This window comes from Salvelinus namaycush, chromosome 19 (assembly GCF_016432855.1).
Source record: "Salvelinus namaycush isolate Seneca chromosome 19, SaNama_1.0, whole genome shotgun sequence".
Classification (NCBI taxonomy): domain Eukaryota; kingdom Metazoa; phylum Chordata; class Actinopteri; order Salmoniformes; family Salmonidae; genus Salvelinus; species Salvelinus namaycush.
Genome location: NC_052325.1, coordinates 22882993 through 22906481, shown reverse-complemented (window position 1 = coordinate 22906481; position 23489 = coordinate 22882993). Strand labels below are relative to the sequence as shown.

The 23489-nt window shown below is 46.0% G+C and overlaps 1 protein-coding gene across 1 annotated transcript in view; it reads right to left on the bottom strand.

The window, feature by feature from the left end:
* LOC120063938 (serine/threonine-protein phosphatase 6 regulatory ankyrin repeat subunit B-like) overlaps positions 1–23489 on the bottom strand; it is a 57186-nt gene that overhangs the window by 5152 nt on the left and 28545 nt on the right. The window contains exons 12-23 of the mRNA XM_039014248.1: positions 22623–22686; positions 22235–22303; positions 15507–15647; positions 13779–13844; positions 11578–11689; positions 11319–11390; positions 8019–8220; positions 6457–6544; positions 6077–6194; positions 5616–5835; positions 1564–1651; positions 143–226 (exon numbers count right to left, since the gene is read on the bottom strand). Of these exons, the coding sequence (XP_038870176.1) occupies positions 143–226; positions 1564–1651; positions 5616–5835; positions 6077–6194; positions 6457–6544; positions 8019–8220; positions 11319–11390; positions 11578–11689; positions 13779–13844; positions 15507–15647; positions 22235–22303; positions 22623–22686 (1324 nt within the window). The remainder of the gene's footprint in view (positions 1–142; positions 227–1563; positions 1652–5615; positions 5836–6076; positions 6195–6456; positions 6545–8018; positions 8221–11318; positions 11391–11577; positions 11690–13778; positions 13845–15506; positions 15648–22234; positions 22304–22622; positions 22687–23489) is intronic.

Genomic DNA, 23489 nt, shown 5'->3' with positions numbered 1-23489 from the left:
GGAGGGGGGAGGGATGTGTGAGGAGAGGAAAATAAACAGACGGAAGAATAGAGAAGAAAAAAAACATGGAAATTAGTGATTGAGAAATTGAGGACAGGCTGTGTGATATACAGCTGTCTGATGCAGGGATGTGATGACCTACCGATCCTTAGCGTCCTTACAGCTGGCCATGTCTGATCCCATGGCTTCCAGCAGTAGTGAGGCACAGGGTTCATGATCATTCACCCTGAGAACCAAAACAGAATGTAAACACTGAGATCCATGAGGCAAAACACAGTCAACACTGAGGTCTAATAGTCAACACTGAGGTCTAATAATCAACACTGAGGACTAATAGTCAACACAGGGGTCTATGGGCAACGCTGAGGTATAATAGTCAACACAGGGGTCTATAGGAAACATGGAGGTCTATGGGCAACACTGAGGACTAATAGTCAACACAGGGGTCTATGGGCAACGCTGAGGTCTAATAGTCAACACTGAGGTCTATGGGCAACACTGAGGTCTATGGGCAACACAGAGGTCTATAGCCAACACTGAGATCTCATAGTCAACATTCAGCTCTAATAGTCAACACTGAGGTCTAATAGTCAACACTGAGGTCTATAGCCAACACTGAGGTCTCATAGTCAACACTGAGGTCTATGGGCAACACTGAGGTCTATGGGCAACACTGAGGTCTATGGACAACACTGAGGTCTATAGTCAACACTGAGGTCTAATAGTCAACACTGAGGTCTATGGGCAACACTGAGGTCTATGGGCAACACTGAGGTCTATGGCCAACACTGAGGTCTATAGCCAACACTGAGGTCTATAGCCAACACTGAGGTCTCATAGTCAACATTCAGCTCTAATAGTCAACACTGAGGTCTAATAGTCAACACTGAGGTCTATAGACAACACAGAGGTCTATAGACAACACAGAGGTCTATAGACAACACAGAGGTCTATAGTCAACACAGAGGTCTATAGTCAACACTGAGGTCTAATAGTTAACACTGAGGTCTAATAGTTAACACTGAGGTCTAATAGTCAACACTGAGGTCTATAGACAACACTGATGTCTATAGTCAACACTGAGGTCTAATAGTCAACACTGAGGTATAATAGTCAACACTGAGGTCTAATAGTCAACACTGAGGTCTAATAGTCAACACAGGGGTCTAATAGTCAACACTGAGGTCTAATAGTCAACACTGAGGTCTAATAGTCAACACTGAGGTCTAATAGTCAACACTGAGGTCTAATAGTCAACACAGGGGTCTAATAGTCAACACTGAGGTCTAATAGTCAACACTGAGGTCTAATAGTCAACACTGAGGTCTAATAGTCAACACTGAGGTCTAATAGTCAACACTGAGGTCTAATAGTCAACACTGAGGTCTATGGGCAACATTGAGGTCTATAGCCAACACTGAGGTCTATAGCCAACACTGAGGTCTAATAGTCAACAATGAGGTCTAATAGTCAACAATGAGGTCTATAGTCAACACTGAGGTCTATGGGTAACACTGTGCATTATATATTTGATCAATAAGGACAATAAATGTATAGACTTACACAGCACAGTGCAGGGGAGTGAAGGGGTTCCCATCGATACAGCGACAACCTTTCTGCTCCAGCAGTACCTCCACACAGCCCTCGTGACCTGGACACACAAAGAAGATCATTAGAAGATGCACACGTAAAAGTTATTCCACATGAAAGGTATTCCACATAAAAGTTATGCATTGAGGCAAAATCCCTCAGGAACATTGAATGAGATTCAAACTACAAGGCCATGGTTTGAGGCAGGACTGCAGTAGGGAGGTTTAGTAACTGACCATAGTAGCAGGCCCAGTGCAGTAGGATGGTTTAGTAACTGACCATTGTAGCAGGCCCAGTGCAGTAGGATGGTTTAGTAACTGACCATTGTAGCAGGCCCAGTGCAGTAGGGTGGTTTAGTAACTGACCATAGTAGCAGGCCCAGTGCAGTAGGGTGGTTTAGTAACTGACCATAGTAGCAGGCCCAGTGCAGTAGGGTGGTTTAGTAACTGACCATTGTAGCAGGCCCAGTGCAGTAGGATGGTTTAGTAACTGACCATTGTAGCAGGCCCAGTGCAGTAGGGTGGTTTAGTAACTGACCATAGTAGCAGGCCCAGTGCAGTAGGATGGTTTAGTAACTGACCATTGTAGCAGGCCCAGTGCAGTAGGGTGGTTTAGTAACTGACCATAGTAGCAGGCCCAGTGCAGTAGGGTGGTTTAGTAACTGACCATAGTAGCAGGCCCAGTGCAGTAGGGTGGTTTAGTAACTGACCATTGTAGCAGGCCCAGTGCAGTAGGTTGGTTTAGTAACTGACCATTGTAGCAGGCCCAGTGCAGTAGGTTGGTTTAGTAACTGACCATAGTAGCAGGCCCAGTGCAGTAGGTTGGTTTAGTAACTGACCATAGTAGCAGGCCCAGTGCAGGGGGGTGGTTTAGTAACTGACCATTGTAGCAGGCCCAGTGCAGGGGGGTGGTTTAGTAACTGACCATAGTAGCAGGCCCAGTGCAGTAGGTTGGTTTAGTAACTGACCATTGTAGCAGGCCCAGTGCAGTAGGGTGGTTTAGTAACTGACCATAGTAGCAGGCCCAGTGCAGTAGGGTGGTTTAGTAACTGACCATTGTAGCAGGCCCAGTGCAGTAGGTTGGTTTAGTAACTGACCATTGTAGCAGGCCCAGTGCAGTAGGTTGGTTTAGTAACTGACCATAGTAGCAGGCCCAGTGCAGGGGGGTGGTTTAGTAACTGACCATAGTAGCAGGCCCAGTGCAGTAGGTTGGTTTAGTAACTGACCATTGTAGCAGGCCCAGTGCAGGGGGGTGGTTTAGTAACTGACCATAGTAGCAGGCCCAGTGCAGTAGGTTGGTTTAGTAACTGACCATTGTAGCAGGCCCAGTGCAGGGGGGTGGTTTAGTAACTGACCATAGTAGCAGGCCCAGTGCAGTAGGTTGGTTTAGTAACTGACCATTGTAGCAGGCCCAGTGCAGTAGGTTGGTTTAGTAACTGACCATTGTAGCAGGCCCAGTGCAGGGGGGTGGTTTAGTAACTGACCATAGTAGCAGGCCCAGTGCAGTAGGTTGGTTTAGTAACTGACCATAGTAGCAGGCCCAGTGCAGTAGGGTGGTTTAGTAACTGACCATAGTAGCAGGCCCAGTGCAGTAGGTTGGTTTAGTAACTGACCATTGTAGCAGGCCCAGTGCAGGGGGGTGGTTTAGTAACTGACCATTGTAGCAGGCCCAGTGCAGTAGGTTGGTTTAGTAACTGACCATTGAAGCAGGCCCAGTGCAGGGGGGTGGTTTAGTAACTGACCATAGTAGCAGGCCCAGTGCAGTAGGGTGGTTTAGTAACTGACCATTGTAGCAGGCCCAGTGCAGTAGGTTGGTTTAGTAACTGACCATTGTAGCAGGCCCAGTGCAGGGGGGTGGTTTAGTAACTGACCATTGTAGCAGGCCCAGTGCAGTAGGTTGGTTTAGTAACTGACCATTGTAGCAGGCCCAGTGCAGGGGGGTGGTTTAGTAACTGACCATTGTAGCAGGCCCAGTGCAGTAGGTTGGTTTAGTAACTGACCATAGTAGCAGGCCCAGTGCAGGGGGGTGGTTTAGTAACTGACCATTGTAGCAGGCCCAGTGCAGTAGGTTGGTTTAGTAACTGACCATTGTATTGTAGCAGGCCCAGTGCAGGGGGGTGGTTTAGTAACTGACCATAGTAGCAGGCCCAGTGCAGTAGGTTGGTTTAGTAACTGACCATTGTAGCAGGCCCAGTGCAGTAGGTTGGTTTAGTAACTGACCATAGTAGCAGGCCCAGTGTAGTAGGGTGGTTTAGTAACTGACCATTGTAGCAGGCCCAGTGCAGTAGGTTGGTTTAGTAACTGACCATAGTAACAGGCCCAGTGCAGTAGGTTGGTTTAGTAACTGACCATTGTAGCAGGCCCAGTGCAGTAGGTTGGTTTAGTAACTGACCATAGTAACAGGCCCAGTGCAGTAGGTTGGTTTAGTAACTGACCATTGTAGCAGGCCCAGTGCAGTTGGTTGGTTTAGTAACTGACCATAGTAGCAGGCCCAGTGCAGTAGGGTGGTTTAGTAACTGACCATTGTAGCAGGCCCAGTGCAGTAGGTTGGTTTAGTAACTGACCATTGTAGCAGGCCCAGTGCAGGGGGGTGGTTTAGTAACTGACCATAGTAACAGGCCCAGTGCATTAGGTTGGTTTAGTAACTGACCATTGTAGCAGGCCCAGTGCAGTAGGTTGGTTTAGTAACTGACCATAGTAACAGGCCCAGTGCAGTAGGTTGGTTTAGTAACTGACCATTGTAGCAGGACCAGTGCAGTAGGGTGGTTTAGTAACTGACCATTGTAGCAGGCCCAGTGCAGTAGGTTGGTTTAGTAACTGACCATAGTAGCAGGCCCAGTGCAGGGGGGTGGTTTAGTAACTGACCATTGTAGCAGGCCCAGTGCAGTAGGTTGGTTTAGTAACTGACCATAGTAGCAGGCCCAGTGCAGGGGGGTGGTTTAGTAACTGACCATAGTAACAGGCCCAGTGCAGTAGGTTGGTTTAGTAACTGACCATTGTAGCAGGCCCAGTGCAGTAGGTTGGTTTAGTAACTGACCATAGTAACAGGCCCAGTGCAGTAGGTTGGTTTAGTAACTGACCATTGTAGCAGGACCAGTGCAGTAGGGTGGTTTAGTAACTGACCATTGTAGCAGGCCCAGTGCAGTAGGTTGGTTTAGTAACTGACCATTGTAGCAGGACCAGTGCAGTAGGGTGGTTTAGTAACTGACCATTGTAGCAGGCCCAGTGCAGTAGGTTGGTTTAGTAACTGACCATTGTAGCAGGCCCAGTGCAGTAGGGTGGTTTAGTAACTGACCATAGTAGCAGGCCCAGTGCAGGGGGGTGGTTTAGTAACTGACCATAGTAGCAGGCCCAGTGCAGTAGGTTGGTTTAGTAACTGACCATTGTAGCAGGCCCAGTGCAGTAGGTTGGTTTAGTAACTGACCATAGTAGCAGGCCCAGTGCAGTAGGGTGGTTTAGTAACTGACCATAGTAGCAGGTCCAGTGCAGTAGGGTGGTTTAGTAACTGACCATTGTAGCAGGCCCAGTGCAGTAGGTTGGTTTAGTAACTGACCATTGTAGCAGGCCCAGTGCAGGGGGGTGGTTTAGTAACTGACCATTGTAGCAGGCCCAGTTCAGTAGGTTGGTTTAGTAACTGACCATAGTAGCAGGCCCAGTGCAGTAGGTTGGTTTAGTAACTGACCATAGTAGCAGGCCCAGTGCAGTAGGTTGGTTTAGTAACTGACCATAGTAGCAGGCCCAGTGTAGTAGGTTGGTTTAGTAACTGACCATAGTAGCAGGCCCAGTGCAGTAGGGTGGTTTAGTAACTGACCATTGTAGCAGGACCAGTGCAGTAGGTTGGTTTAGTAACTGACCATAGTAGCAGGCCCAGTGCAGTAGGTTGGTTTAGTAACTGACCATTGTAGCAGGCCCAGTGCAGGGGGGTGGTTTAGTAACTGACCATAGTAGCAGGCCCAGTGCAGTAGGTTGGTTTAGTAACTGACCATTGTAGCAGGCCCAGTGCAGGGGGGTGGTTTAGTAACTGACCATTGTAGCAGGCCCAGTGCAGGGGGGTGAACCCCTGGTGGTCTCGGAGGGGGGGCATGGGCAGTTCAGAACAGGCCATACTCAGCAGCTCAGCGAGCCAGGATGCGTGGCCCTTCGCTGCAGCCAGATGGAGGGCTGTTCGGCCCCTGGAGTCCCCCAGCAACACAGAGGCCTCCTGCTCCAACAGACACTGAACACACTCTTCCTGACCACACAGCAACTGGGAGAGGGGGAGGAAGAGAGGAGTGAGAGAGAGAGGGAAGGGAACAAAGAGAGAGACAGAGTTCACCGTTAAACTTTTAGACTGGACAAAGAGATCCCGTTCTTACAAGCTCCTCAGAATTCAGTACAATCACAGTCATGTGAAGTCACAGACATTTACAGCCATACAAACGCACGCGCGCACATGCACGTAAATGCACGCACATACATGTACAGTAAATACACACGCACACACTCACCCCCAAGTGCAGGGCGGTCAGGCCATGGTTGTCTGCTGTATCTACAGCAGCCTCTCTCTCCAGCAGCAGAGACACAACGTCCACATGTCCCCCTGCCACCGCAAGCATCAGAGGAGTCCTGACAGGGACAGAGAGGGGACAGTCACAGCAGGACAAACGGATCGGTAGACACATCCCCATTCCCTAGCCCCACCTACTAGTATTACAAGGCTAGATAGTGTTTGCCATGTTGCTTACATCCATCCAATCACATCTGAAAAGACTGGATAGGTATAAGCAATAGGGCCACTTTTCTACCTTGCCTATCAGAGAGAAAGATGAGAGCAAGACATTACCATTTTATTTATACCCATCCAGTCCCTATAGATCAGTAAACTCACTGTTCCTGAGAGTCTGTCGTGTCCACCAGGTCTGCACTATCCTGGTCGTCCAGAAGGAGGCGGACACACGACATATGACCATTCATCACTGAGGACAGAGAAGGAGAGAGATGAGAACATGAGAAACAGACAGGCAGAGACAGAGAAACAGACAGACAGACAGACAGAGACAGAGAGACAGAAAGATAGAGACAGATGGAGAAACAGACAGAAAGAAAAAGACAGAAAGACAGCAAGACAGAGACAGACACAAAGAGAGAATTCACAAAATGGGACAAACACCAAATTGAGACTGCATGCAGAATTCTGCAAAAATATCCTCTGTGTACAATGTAGAACACCAAATAATGCATGCAGAGCAGAATTAGGCCGATAACCGCAAATTTAAAAAAATTCTACAACCACCTAAAAGGAAGAGATTCCCAAACCTTCCATAACAAAGCCATCACCTACAGGGAGATGAACCTGGAGAAGAGTCCCCTAAGCAAGCTGGTCCTGGGGCTCTGTTCATAAACACAAACACACCCCACAGAGCCCCAGAACAGCAACACAATAAGACCCAAACAAATCATGAGAAAACAAAAAGATAATTACTTGACACATTGGAAAGAATTAACAAAACAACTGAGCAAACTAGAATGATATTTGGCCCTAAACAGAGAGTACACAGTGGCAGAATACCTGACCACTGTGACTGACCCTAAACAGAGAGTACACAGTGGCAGAATACCTGACCACTGTGACTGACCCTAAACAGAGAGTACACAGTGGCAGAATACCTGACCACTGTGACTGACCCAAACTTAAGGAAAGCTTTGACTATGTACAGACTCAGTGAGCATAGCCTTGTTATTGAGAAAGGCCACCGTAGGTAGACCTGGCTCTCAAGAGAAGACAGGCTGTGTGCACACTGCCCACAAAATGAGGTGGAAACTGAGCTGCACTTCCTAACCTCCTGCCAAATGTATGACCATATTAGAGACACATATTTCCCTCAGACTACACAGATCCACAAAGAATTTGAAAACAAACACGATTTTGATAAACTCCCATATCTACTGGGTGAAATACCACAGTGTGCCATCACAGCAGCAAGATGTGACCTGTTGCCACAAGAAAAGGTCAACCAGTGAAGAACAAACACCATTGTAAATACAACCCATATGTATGCTTATCTTAATTATTTTAGAACTTTTGTGTGTAATGTTAACTGTTAATTTTTATTGTTTATTTTACTTTTGTATATTATCTACTTCACTTGCTTTGGCAATGTTAATAAATGTTTCCCATGCCAATAAAGCCCCTTGAATTGAATTGAGAGAGAGAGACAGACAGAGAGAGAGAGATAGAAAAGAGAGAGAGAGCGACAGAGAGACAGAAAGAGACAGAAAAACAGAGACAGAGAGACAGAGACAGAGAGACAGAAAGACACAAAGACAGAGAGACAGAAAGACAGAGAGAGATGGAAAGAAGGAGAGGAAACTCAGTACAGAACTACTGCACACAGACCAATCAAAAGAGTACTTCAAATTCTCACACCCACACACAGTGTTCTCCATTACCTGCTAGGTGTACCGGGGTGCGTCCCCTGTTGGTGTCCGTGGTGCGTGGCGAGGCCCCCTGGCTGAGAAGGGTGTGGACGCAGTCAGTGTGGCCCCTGAGGGACGCTAGGGCCAGGGGAGTACGACCAGCCTCGTCCCCCTGGTCTACCTCCCTCTCCCCTTGCAGCAACACCTCCAGAGCCTGTGCATGGCCGTGGTATGCCTGGGGGACAGGGAGACAGACACACACATTACACACATACCAGCTGTTGGTATTCAAAGACACTACGGTCTATGCAATGTATACTCTGTGTGTGTATGTGTGGTAATGTATATATGGTTGCCTTCCTCACTGGCCTACACACAACAGCCCATAATGCCAAAGTGGAATTATGTATTTCGAAATGAAAAGCTGAAATGTTATAGCAAGCCTAAATAAGTTCAGGAGTAAAAATGTGCTTAATAAGTTGCATTGACTCACTCTGTGTGCATTAATAGTGTTTAACATGATCTTTGAATGACTACCTCGTCTCTGTATCCCACACATATAGTAATCTGTAAGGTCCCTCAGTCGAACAGTACATTTTAAACACAGATTCAACCACAAAGACCAGTGACGTTTTCCAATGCCTCGCAAAGAAGGACACCTATTGGTAGATGAAAAACAAAAAAAGCAGACATTGAATATTCTTTTGAGCATGGTGAAGTTATTAATAACAATTTGGAATGGTGAAGTTATTCATTACAATTTGGATGGTGTATCAATACACCCAGTCACTACAAAGATACAGACATTCTTCCTAACTCAGTTGCCGGACAGGAAGGAAACCACACAGGGATTTCACCATGAGGCCAACGGTCACTTTAAAACAGTTACTGAGTTTAATGGATGTGATAGGAGAAAACTGAAGACACTAACGATACTAACCTAAAAGACAGAGTGAAAAGAAGGAAGCCTGTACAGAATACAAATATTCCAAAACATACATCCTGTTTGCAATAAGGCACAAAAGTAAAACTGCAAAAAATGTGGCAAAGAAATTAACGTTATACTATGCATACAAAGCATTATGTTTGGGGCAAATCCAACAAAACACGTCACTGAGTACCACTCTTCATATTTTGAAGCATGGTGGTGGCTGCATCATGTTATGAGTATGCTACTCCAGAAACAGAGCTAAGCGCAGGCAAAATCCTAGAGGAAAACCTGGTTCAGTCTGCTTTCCAGCAGACACCGGGAGGCAAATTCACCTTTCAGCAGGACAATAAGCTAAAACACAAGGCCAAATTTTCACTGGAGTTGCTTACAAAGACAACATTGAATGTTCCTGAGTGTCCTAGTTAACGTTTTGACTTAAATTGGCTGGAAAATCTATGGCAAGACTTGAAAATGGCTGTCTAGCAATTAACAACAAGCAACTTGACAGAGCTTGAAAGATTGTAAAAATAATAATGTGGAAATATTGTACAATCCAGGTGTGCAAAGCTTTTAGAGACTTACCCAGAAAGACTCACAGTTGTAATCGCTGCCAAAGGTGATTCTAATGTGTTTTGACTCAGGGGTGTGAATACTTACAGTGCTTTCGGGAAGTATTCGGACCCCTTGACTTTTTCCACATTTTGTTATGTTACAGCCTTATCCTAAAATTGATTGAATTGTTTTTTTTCTCCTCATCAATCTACACACAATACCCCATAACGACAAAGCAAAAACATTTTTGCAAATGTCTAAAATAAAGAACTGAAATATCACATTCAAAAAGTATTCAGACCATTTACTCAAGACTTTGTTGAAGCACCTTTGGCAGCGATTACATCCTTGAGTCTTCTTGGGTATGAAGCTTGGCACACTTCTGTATTTTTGGAGTTTCTCCCATTTTTCTCTGCAGATCATCTCAAGCTCTGTCAGGTTGGATGGGGAGCGTAGCTGGCACAGCTACAGTTGAAGTCGGAAGTTTACATACACCTTAGCCAAATACATTTAAACTCAGTATTTTCACAATTCCTGACATTTAATACTAGTAAAAACCCCTGTCTTAGGTCAGTTAGGATCACCACTTTATTTTAAGAATGTGAAATGTCTGAATAATAGTAAAGAGAATGATTTATTTCAGCTTAATTTCTTTCATCACATTCCCAGTGGGTCAGAAGTTTACATACATTCAATTAGTACTTGGTAGAATTGGCTTTAAAATTGTTATAACTTGTGTCAAACGTTTCGGGTAGCCTTCCACAAGCTTCCCACAATAAGTTGGGTGCATTTTGGCCCATTCCTCCTGACAGAGCTGGTGTAACTGAGTCAGGTTAGTAGGCCTCCTTGCTCGCACACGCTTTTTCAGTTCTGCCCACAAAGTTTCTATGGGATTGAGGTCAGGGCGTTGTTATGGCCACTCCAATACCTTGACTTTGTTGTCCTTTGGAAGTATGCTTGGGGTCATTGTCCATTTGGAAGACCCATTTGCGACCAAGCTTTAACTTCCTGACTGATGTCTTGAGATGTTGCTTCAATATATCCACATAATTTTTCTTCCTCATGATGCCATCTATTTTGTGAAGTGCACCAGTCCCTCCTGCAGCAAAGCACCCCCACAACATGATGCTGCCACCCCCGTGCTTCACGGTTGAGATGGTGTTCCTTGGCTTGCAAGCATCCACCTTTTTCCTCCAAACATAATGATGGTCATTATGGCCAAACAGTTCTATTTTTGTTTCATCAGACCAGAGGACAATGCTCCAAAAAGTACGATCTTTGTCCCCATGTGCAGTTGCAAAACGTAGTCTGGCTTTTTTATGGCAGTTTTGGAGCAGTGGCTTCTTGCTTGCTGAGCGGCCTTTCAGGTTATGTCGTTATAGGACTTGTTTTACTGTGGATATAGATATTGTTGTACCTATTTCCTCCAGCATCTTCACAAAGTCCTTTGCTGTTGTTCTGGGATTGATTTGCACTTTTCGCACCAAAGTACGTTCATCTCTAGGATACAGAACGCGTCTCCTTCCTGAGCGGTATGATGGCTACGTGGTCCCATGGTGTTTATACTTGCGTACTATTGTTTGTACAGATGAACGTGGTACCTTCAGGCATTTGGAAATTGCTCGCATGGATGAAACAGACTTGTGGAGGTCTACCAGAAGGCTCTGTACATGATAACACTAGTTATCTGTTTTTTCTGACCACGTGCCATGACCATAAAAACTATAGGTTTTTCCTGCTCAGGTCACAAGCTCTCCCAATTATTATGCATGGCAGTGTATGTGATTATGCATGGCTAGAGTGGATATATAATAATGCATGGCTAGAGTGGATATGTGATAATGACTCACAGCAAGGTGCAGGGGGCTCCTGGCACCCAGAAAGTCTGGGTCCTCCTGGTGACTCTCGTCTCTGTCCAACAGCTAAAACCACAACCACAGATTACATCAAAACAAATCATTTCAATTCCATAAGTGGAATTTGTGAGCTGTTTGTATTTATGGTATCTTGTGAAATTGAAGTTGAAGTTCTACACACAGATACATTGTTGACCAGCATGTAGCATAGAAAATGTAGCATAAGCGTGTGTATGAGCGTGCATGTACTCACCAGCTCCAGGCAGTGTCTGTGGCCATAGGCTGCAGCATAGTGGACAGGACTGTAGCCCTGCTTATCCTTCAGAGAGGCAGTAGCACCACTTTGCAAAAGGAATTCTAGACATCTATTACGAAAACATACAATATCGTCAGACACAAACACTTCAATATGTTCTAAAAAAGTTAAAAGCCTCAGACAGAGAGGATATGAGAGAGAGAAAGATATGTTTTATAGACATACCAACATGTTTCAAGCAGACCACCATAGTCCCTGTGCCCAAGAACACAAAGGTAACCTGCCTAAATGACTACAGACCCGTAGCACTCACGTCCGTAGCCATGAAGTGCTTTGAAAGGTTGGTAATGGCTCACATCAACACCATTATCCCAGAAACCCTAGACCCACTCCAATTTGCATACCGCCCAAACAGATCCACAGATGATGCAATCTCTATCTATTGCACTCCACACTGCACTTTCCCACCTGGACAAAAGGAACACTTATGTGAGAATGCTATTTATTGACTACAGCTCAGCGTTCAACACCATAGTACTCTCAAAGCTCATCACTAAGTTAAGGATCCTGGGAATAAACACCTCCCTCTGCAACTGGATCCTGGACTTCCTGACGGGCCGCCCCCAGGTGGTGAGGGTAGGTAGCAACACATCTGCCACGCTGATCCTCAACACTGGAGCTCCCCAGGGGTGCGTGCTAGGTCCACTCCTGTACTCCATGTTCACCCACGACTGCATGGCCATGCACGACTCCAACACCATCATTAAGTTTGCAGACGACACAACAGTGGTAGGCCTGATCACCGACAACGACGAGACAGCCTATAGGGTGGAGGTCAGAGACCTGGCCGGGTGGTGCCAGAATAACAACCTATCCCTCAACGTAACCAAGACTAAGGAGATGATTGTGGACTACAGGAAAAGGAGGACTGAGCACGCCCCCATTCTCATTGACGGGGCTGCAGTGGAGCAGGTTGAGAGCTTCAAGTTCCTTGGTGTCCACATCAACAACAAACTAGAATGGTTCTAACACACCAAGACAGTCGTGAAGAGGGCACGACAAAGCCTATTCCCCCTCAGGAAACGAAAAAGATTTTGCATGGGTCCTGAGATCCTCAGAATATTCTACAGCTGCAACATCGAGAGCATCCTGACTGGTTGCATCACTGCCTGGTACGGCAACTGCTCGGCCTCCGACTGCAAGGCACTATAGAGGGTAGTGCGTACGGCCCCGTACATCACTGGGGCTAAGCTGCCTGCCATCCAGGACCTCTACACCAGGCGGTGTCAGAGGAAGGCCCTAAAAATTGTCAAAGACCCCATCCACCCCAGTCATAGACTGTTCTCTCTACTACCGCATGGCAAGCGGTACCGGAGTGCCAAGTCTAGGACAAAAAGGCTTCTCAACAGTTTTTACCCCCAAGTAAATGGCTACCCGGACCATTTGCATTCTGTGCCCCCCCAACCCCCCCCACCCCTCTTTTTACGCTGCTGCTACTCTCTGTTTATCATATATGCATAGTCACTTTAACTATACATTCATGTACATACTACCTTAATTAGGCCGACCAACCAGTGCTCCCGCACATTGGCTAACCGGGCTATCTGCATTGTGTCCCAGCCACCCACCACCCGCCAACCCCTCCTTTTACGCTACTGCTACTCTCTGTTCATCATATATGCATAGTCACTTTAACCATATCTACATGTACATACTACCTCAATCAGCCTGACTAACCGGTGTCTGTATGTAGCCTCACTACTTTTATAGCCTCGCTACTGTATATAGTCTGTCTTTTTACTGTTGTTTTATTTCTTTACTTACCTATTGTTCACTTAATACATTTTTTGCACTATTGGTTAGAGTCTGTAAGTAAGCATTTCACTGTAAGGTCTACACCTGTTGTATTCGGCGCACGTGACTTATAAACTTTGATTTGACATACGCAATGGTTATTCCAACAAGATGAGCAAGAGAGACAATGACAGAAGATATTGTCTGTCTGAACTGGTCTGTGTGCACAGAGTAGAGAAAGAGAGAGAGAAAGAGAGAGAGAAAGAGAGAGAGAAAGAGAGAGACTTTCTCAAACAGTCAGAACCATAGGCATGGCTTGCACTGAGCCATAATCTGTGCTGACTGACTACATGTATGCCCAGATAGAGGCAGTAATACTTATAGAAATAAAAGAGTATACTCACAGCGCAGCCTCCTTCTCCTTCTCTGCTTGCACCCCTTCACTCTCTGGCTCCAGAGCCTGACGTCGCCTTCACAACACAAGACACAACAGAGAACGATTAAGAAATCCTCAATGGGGGCCCCAGGGAAACCCTCCCCAAACCCTTTCCATCTGATTATTCAGGAGGGTATTCAGGGTCATCTAGCGTCTCCAGCAGTGCTTCTCTGAATATCCTGGAATGGAACCAATCAGAGGTGTGAACACTGAACAGTCTGCTGCCGAACATCCAGACACCTATTCAACCGGCACCTCAGAATTACCTCAGGTATCCATGGAAACAGGGAGTTCCTTGATTGTCTAGCTTCCGGAGATGGTCACCACCATAGAATTAGGAATTAGAATAACATTCCATTGAAACAATGCAGTCCATCCACAGCCAGACACTGGCTGAAATCACTTCATAGTAATTAAGTTGTAAATGCTACAAGTACTGGATTTGCATCATATAATAGCACTCACAGCTTTCCAAGAAAACACAACATTTTGACAGTTATGGTCAGTTTACATATATTTTAGAGGCTATTTATACAGAAAATGTGTATAAAACCCATATAAACTGTATTTATAATTATGTGACAATATTTTAGATCAGGTCATCTAGAAGTCTTTACTAGGTAAAGCTCCTCCTTATCTCAGCTCACTGGTCACCATAGCAACACCCACCCGTAGCACGTGCTCCAGCAGGTATATTTCACTGGTCATCCCCAAAGCCAACACCTGTTTTGGCCGCCGTTCCTTCTAGTTCTCTGCTGCCAATGACTGGAACGAACTACAAAAATCACTGAAGTTGGAGACTTATATCTCCCTCACTAACTTTAAGCGTCAGCTGTCAGAGCAGCTTACCGATCACTGCACCTGTACAATAGCCCATCTGTAAATAGCCCATCCAACCAACTACCTACACCATCCCCATATTTGTTTTTGTTTTTCTGCTCTTTTGCACACCAATATTTCTACTTGCACATCATCATCTGCACATATATCACTCCAGTGTAAATTGATAAACGGTAATGACTTCGCCACTATTGGCCTATTTATTGCCTTACCTCCTTCATTTGCACACACTGTATACAGATTTTACTTTACTATTGTGTTATTGACTGTACGTTCGTTTATCTCATGTGTGGCCAGGTCGCAGTTGTAAATGAGAACTTGTTCTCAACTGGCCTACCTGGTTAAATAAAGGTGAAATAAAATAATAATAATAATAATAATAATATATTCCATTAGACTGGTTTGGATTTCTCCCTGACCAATATGGCTGCCATTTTCAACCCATTCTGGAATTTTGAAGGTTGAAGGGACTTAGCACCTATAACAATTTAACAGGATCTCTATGGTCACCACCAAAAACCACACAGCTAGTTTTACCTGGCCTCAGTGGCCTGACTGTCCGTTAGTCTTTTGCTTACATATTATAGATAGCAGCATATAGGAACCAGCTCAATATTGTAGTCTTTAACCTCTGACCGATAACTGAATTTACATGCAGTTTATAATATTAAACTGTAACATGAGTCACAGGTCCTAATGGTATCATCAATGTATGGTCACTATGGGGCGAATCCTAACTTCCATTTAAGTAACATTTTCACTGAGTCTCCCATTTACATCAATGCATGACTATATCGGAATTGAAATCTTAAGTGGAAGTTAGGATTCGTTCCTAAGTCTGATCAGTGAAGATCACCTTCTGTCCAGGTCGGAAGCAGCAGCGTAGTGCAGAGCAGAGCGCCCCCACTGGTCAGTGGCATTAATGCAGGTCCCACACGACACCAGGGTCTCCAGGCACTGGTAGTGACGACTGGCTGCCGCATAGTGGAGAGAGGTCCTGGAGAGGGAGAGACACACAGAGAGACACACACACACAGAAGGACAGTGTTATACGCTAGCACATTGAGTTGAGTCACACACACTTACTGGAGCCCCAAAAAATGAAGAAGAGTAGATTAGAGGGTAGCTAGGCAACAACACCTCTACTACGCTGATTCTCAACACAGAGGGTAACTAGGCAACAACACCTCCACTATGCTGATCCTCAACACAGAGGGTAGCTAGGCAACAACACCTCCACTATGCTGATCCTCAACACAGAGGGTAGCTAGGCAACAACACCTCCACTATGCTGATCCTCAACACAGAGGGTAGCTAGGCAACAACACCTCCACTACGCTGATCCTCAACACAGAGGGTAGACAACAACACCTTCACTATGCTGATCCTCAACACAGAGGGTAGCTAGGCAACAACACCTCCACTATGCTGATCCTCAACACAGAGGGTAGCTAGGCAACAACACCTCCACTACGCTGATCCTCAACACAGAGGGTAGCTAGGCAACAACACCTCCTCTATGCTGATTCTCAACACAGAGGGTAGCTAGGCAACAACACCTCCCACATGCTGATCCTCACCACAGAGGGTAGCTAGGCAACAACACCTCCTCTATGCTGATCCTCAACACAGAGGGTAGCTAGGCAACAACACCTCCACTACGCTGATCCTCAACACAGAGGGTAGACAACAACACCTCCACTACGCTGATCCTCAACACAGAGGGTAGCTAGGCAACAACACCTTCACTATGCTGATCCTCAACACAGAGGGTAGCTAGGCAACAACACCTCCACTATGCTCATCCTCAACACAGAGGGTAGACAACAACACCTCTACTATGCTAATCCCCAACACAGAGGGTAGGCAACAACACCTCCACTATGCTGAACCTCAACACAGAGGGTAGCTAGGCAACAACACCTCCACTATGCTGATCCTCAACACAGAGGGTAGCTAGGCAACAACACCTCCACTATGCTCATCCTCAACACAGAGGGTAGACAACAACACCTCTACTATGCTAATCCCCAACACAGAGGGTAGGCAACAACACCTCCACTATGCTGAACCTCAACACAGAGGGTAGCTAGGCAACAACACCTTCACTATGCTGATCCTCAACACAGAGGGTAGCTAGGCAACAACACCTCCACTATGCTCATCCTCAACACAGAGGGTAGACAACAACACCTCTACTATGCTAATCCCCAACACAGAGGGTAGGCAACAACACCTCCACTATGCTGAACCTCAACACAGAGGGTAGCTAGGCAACAACACCTCCACTACGCTGATCCTCAACACAGAGGGTAGCTAGGCAACAACACCTCCACTATGCTGATTCTCAACACAGAGGGTAGCTAGGCAACAACACCTCTACTATGCTAATCCTCAACACAGAGGGTAGCTAGGCAACAACACCTCCACTATGCTGAACCTCAACACAGAGGGTAGCTAGGCAACAACACCTCCACTACGCTGATTCTCAACACAGAGGGTAGCTAGGCAACAACACCTCCACTATGCTGATTCTCAACACAGAGGGTAGCTAGGCAACAACACCTCCACTATGCTGATTCTCAACACAGAGGGTAGCTAGGCAACAACACCTCCACTATGCTGATCCTCAACACAGAGGGTAGCTAGGCAACAACACCTCCACTACGCTGATCCTCAACACAGAGGGTAGCTAGGCAACAACACCTCCACTATGCTGATTCTCAACACAGAGGGTAGCTAGGCAACAACACCTCCACTATGCTGATCCTCAACACAGAGGGTAGCTAGGCAACAACACCTCCACTATGCTCATCCTCAACACAGAGGGTAGGCAACAACACCTCCACTATGTTGATTCTCAACACAGAGGGTAGCTAGGCAACAACACCTCCACTGTGCTGATCCTCAACACAGAGGGTAGCTAGGCAACAACACCTCTACTGTGCTGATCCTCAACACAGAGGGTAGCTAGGCAACAACACCTCTACTGTGCTGATCCTCAACACAGAGGGTAGCTAGGCAACAACACCTCCACTATGCTGATCCTCAACACATAGGATAGCTAGGCAACAACACCTCGACTATGCTGATCCTCAACACAGAGGGTAGCTAGGCAACAACACCTCCACTACGCTGATCCTCAACACAGAGGGTAGCTAGGCAACAACACCTCCACTATGCTGATCCTCAACACAGAGGGTAGACAACAACACCTCGACTATGCTGATCCTCAACACAGAGGGTAGCTAGGCAACAACACCTCCACTACGCTGATCCTCAACACAGAGGGTAGCTAGGCAACAACACCTCCACTATGCTGATACTCATCACAGAGGGTAGACAACAACACCTCCACTACGCTGATCCTCAACACAGAGGGTAGACAACAACACCTCCACTATGCTGATCCTCAACAAAGAGGCCCACAGTGGTATGTGCCACTGTATGTGCCCTCTCCTCTACTCTTTGTTCACCCACGACTGCGTGGCCATGCACGTCTCTAACTCAATCAACAAGTTTGCTACCGACACAACAGTGGTAGGTCTGATTACCAACAATGACAAGACAGCCTACAGGGAGGAGGTGAGAGCCCTGGTGGAGTGGTGCCAGGGAAATAACCTCTCCCTCAATGTAAACAAACAGAGGAGCTGATAGTGGATTACAGGAGACAGCAGAGAGAGCACGGCCCCATCCACATCGACAGAGCCACAGTGGAGAGGGTCAAAAGCTTCAAGTTAACTGATGACCTGAAATCATCCCACCACACCGACACCGTGGTGAAGAAGGCACAACCGCCGAAATTCGGCATTCCCCCTAAGACCCTCAGGAACTTCAACAGATGAACCATTGAGAGCATTCTGTCAGGCTGTATCACTGCATGGTACGACAACTGTATCGCCCTCAACCGCATGGCACTCCAGAGGGAGACGTGGTCAGCCCCACGCATCACTGGGGCCACGCTGCCTGCCCTCCAGGGCATTAACAGAACTGTGTCAAAGGAAGGTCAAGAAGATCATTAAGAACCTCAGCCACCCGAGCCACGGTCTGTTCCCTCTGCTACCATCTAACAGACAGAGACAGTACAGGTGCATCAAAGCTGGGACCGAGAGACTGAGAAACAGTTTCTATCCCCAGACCATCAGACTGTTAAACAGCTTCTATCCCAGGCCATCAGACTGTTAAACAGTTTCTATCCCCAGACCATCAGACTGTTAAACAGCTTCTATCCCCAGACCATCAGACTGTTAAACAGCTTCTATCCCCAGGCCATCAGACTGTTAAACAGCTTCTATCCCAGGCCATCAGACTGTTAAACAGCTTCAATCCCAGACCATCAGACTGTTAAACAGCTTCTATCCCCAGACCATCAGACTGTTAAACAGCTTCTATCCCAGACCATCAGACTGTTAAACAGCTTCTATCCCAGACCATCAGACTGTTGAACAGCTTCTATCCCCAGGCCATCAGACTGTTAAACAGCTTCTATCCCCAGGCCATCAGACTGTTAAACAGCTTCTATCCCAGGCCATCAGACTGTTAAACAGCTTCTATCCCCAGGCCATCAGACTGTTAAACAGCTTCTATCCCAGACCATCAGACTGTTAAACAGTTTCTATCCCCAGACCATCAGACTGTTAAACAGCTTCTATCCCAGACCATCAGACTGTTAAACAGCTTCTATCCCCAGACCATCAGACTGTTAAACAGCTTCTATCCCAGACCATCAGACTGTTAAACAGCTTCTATCCCAGACCATCAGACTGTTAAACAGCTTCTATCCCCAGACCATCAGACTGTAAAACAGCTTCTATCCCCAGGCCATCAGACTGATAAACAGCTTCTATCCCAGACCATCAGACTGTTGAACAGCTTCTATCCCAGACCATCAGACTGTTAAACAGCTTCTATCCCCAGACCATCAGACTGTTAAACAGCTTCTATCCCCAGACCATCAGACTGTTAAACAGCTTCTATCCCAGACCATCAGACTGTTAAACAGTTTCTATCACCAGACCATCAGACTGTTAAACAGCTTCAATCCCAGACCATCAGACTGTTAAACAGCTTCTATCCCCAGACCATACTGTTAAACAGCTTCAATCCCAGACCATCAGACTGTTGAACAGCTTCAATCCCAGACCATCAGACTGTTAAACAGCTTCTATCCCCAGACCATACTGTTAAACAGCTTCAATCCCAGACCATCAGACTGTTTAACAGCTTCTATCCCAGACCATCAGACTGTTGAACAGCTTCTATCCCCAGGCCATACTGTTAAACAGTTTCTATCCCCAGACCATCAGACTGTTAAACAGCTTCTATCCCAGGCCATCAGACTGTTAAACAGCTTCTATCCCCAGACCATCAGACTGTTAAACAATTTCTATCCCAGACCATCAGACTGTTAAACAGCTTCTATCCCCAGACCATCAGACTGTTAAACAGCTTCTATCCCCAGACCATCAGACTGTTAAACAGTTTCTATCCCCAGACCATCAGACTGTTAAACAGCTTCTATCCCCAGACCATCAGACTGTTGAACAGCTTCTATCCCCAGACCATCAGACTGTTAAACAGTTTCTATCCCCAGACCATCAGACTGTAAAACAGCTTCTATCCCCAGACCATCAGACTGTTGAACAGCTGCTATCCCCAGACCATCAGACTGTTAAACAGTTTCTATCCCCAGACCATCAGACTGTTAAACAGCTGCTATCCCCAGACCATCAGACTGTTAAACAGCTTCTATCCCCAGACCATCAGACTGTTAAACAGTTTCTATCCCCAGACCATCAGACTGTTTGACAGCCATCACTAGCCGGCTACCTGGCCGGTACTCAGACCTGCACATTGAGACTAATGCCCCATGCATATTAAGTAGTAATGGGGGGGTGAAATCAATAGTTAAATATTGCAATATTATTTTGAACGATATTATATCGTACTTTGACTCCAAGCATCTCCGGTATTTCTCATCCTACAGCTTGTTCTCCATCTTCTTTTTAAATAGTGAGTCAATGTTTTCAGTACTTTTATTTCCATGAATGATCAAAATGTGTTTTTATTATGGCTCTCTCTCGTCTCTCTGCAGCAGACATAGAGTGAGCAATATGTTTGGAACATCAAATCGCAATAAAATCGTTGTATCGAATCGCAATATATATCGCATCGACACCTAAGTACAGTGATAATATCCTATCGTGAGGTCCCTGGCAATTCCCAGCCCTAATATAGAGCCATTGAACACTGGTCACCTCATATTCTGTTTATATACTGTTGTTTACTCACTGTGTATGTACACTGAGTATACAAAATATTAAAGATGCACTATGCAGAAATCGTTCCGCCATTTCCTGGTTCCTACATTGTAATAGTTTGCATACTTTCAGTTTATGTGACAAAACAAGCAAGTGTATTTGTGAGAATCATTGTACCATCTAAACCGCTGTGAAATATATTTTCCATAACCAACAGTAATGTTTTATCAGCTGTTTGAAGCTGGTGAACAAAACTGAAAAAAATTACATGGGAAGCATAGAAATAGTGCACATAGAACAGATCTACCGCTTCTTAGACTTGCTTTCAATGAGAATGACAGATCTATTACTCCCTTTCTATATGAATTTGGTTGGGTCATCCAAAAAGTTACATCCACAGTGATTTGATATTGCAGCTTTAAGAACGCCTGCTCTTTCCATGACATAGACTGACCAGGTGAAAGATATGATCCTTTATTGAAATCCACTTCAATCAGTGTAGATGAAGGGGAGGAAACAGGGTAAAGAAGGATTTTTAAGCCTTGAGACAATCGAGACATGTTTGTGTCCCATTCAGAGGGTGAATGGGCAAAACAAAATATTTAAGTGCCTTTGAACAGGGTATGGTAGTAGGTGCCAGGCGCACCGGTTTGTGTCAAGAACTGCAACGCTGCTGGGTTTTTCACACGCAACAATTTCCCGTGTGTATCAAGAATGGTCCACCACCTAAAGCACATCCAGCCAACTTGACACAACTGTGGGAAGCATTGGAGTCAACATGGGCCAGAATCCCTGTGGAACAATTTCGACACCTTGTAGATGTCACGAATTGAGGCTGTTCTGAGGGCAAAAGGGGGGGCGGGGGGTTGCAACTCAATATTAGTATGATGAAATACTGATATACTGTCTATACACAGCACATATTTATATTCTGCATTCTCACACATGCTCACTAATATATCTACTTTGATTGTTTAGATTTCTTCTATGATGTGTGTATTTGCGAGACATTATAATGTTCTGTTGGAGCTAGTAACATAAGCATTTCACTGCACTTGCCATAGCACCTGCTCATCTGTGTACGCGACCAATAAACTTTGATTTGATCAAATGTTGAGTCAGAGTTGAGGGGAAATTGCTCTGGTCACACAAACACACCTACACAGGAACTGGAGAGAGGAACTCCTTGTCTCATTTAGTTCCCAGTTAGAACCAGCTATCAACATCATCTATACACATCACTTCACCGTCCCACTAAGGCCCTGTTCATCTGCCCTTACTTCAGACCTGCCCACCCTTCTACCTGTCCTCTAAGAGAACTCACCTGCCACACTTGTCCCTCCGGTTGTGGTCCCCACCGCTGCTCAGAAGCAACTTCACACACTCCACATTACTGCAGAACGAGACAGGGGGAGAGGGAGCAGTTTTAGAATCATGACAAATTGTGTTTTGAAGAGTGCAGTGCCAGAAAGAGAAATTCATAGACACCAACAGACGACAGACACCTGATGAAGCCCTTCTGACAGAAATGTTGAAATAAACTATACAGGAGCATACAAAACAGTGTGTGGGTATTTCTCTTACTTTCATCAGGCACACACACACACACACACACACACACACACACACACACACACACACACACACACACACACACACACACACACACACACACACACACACACACACCCTCCGGCGTGAGAGAGACTCACCCTCCGGCGGCGGCAGCGTGCAGGCAGGTCCTCCCCAGTGCATCAGGGGTGTCGATCTGAAAGCCTGCAGACAGGGCCGAGAACGAGGGGACGTTACTGAGGGAACACATTACGCTATACATCCTTCCTACAGGGGCCGATGTATGCAGCGAGGGAGGGAGGGAGGCAACAGCCACATAGCAGGGAGGACAGTGAAAGAGAGAGGGAGAGACACAGGGGAAGTGGAGAATGAGTCCAGGGGTTACAAGGTGAGGTAAGGTGAGAGACAGGCAGGCTAGAACACATGCTGAGACAGTTGAATACTCTACTTCTATAAGTACTTATACTCTGAAAGCACACAAGACAGAGGAAGAGGAAAACACTGTAGGGCATGTTGTGAGTTAAAGAGTGTTCTATTTGTATCCCCATCACGCTGTCACACTTTGGCCCTATGCCTAGAACCGCAGTACGCTGGGTCAAACCATTCCGGTCATTAAAGGGGGAGGATAAGGAGGAGTTAACAACCATGGATACTGAAGGCTATGAATATTGCCCTCAAACCACCCCTCTAATATAAATCACTCAACATCAAAGACCTTCCTTTGTTGCTTTCCTACAGTAGAGGCCTCAAATCCCTCACAGAGCTCATTGCCCCCCGGCAATGAGACTTCCAGACTGGAGCTAAAATGGTCTCTCCATAGAAGTTTGCCAGTATGTATCAAACAATCAGGGCTCTGATTTCAACAGGAGCAGTCACTAAGATATATTCTAGTCTGCAGGGAGACAGCTAGCAATGAGTAACCAGGCTCGTGCTTTATCTGTGTATGCACTGCAGGCCACTTGCCTGTCTGTGTGTGTAGGCCCATTGCCTTGTATTGCTGTTGGAGA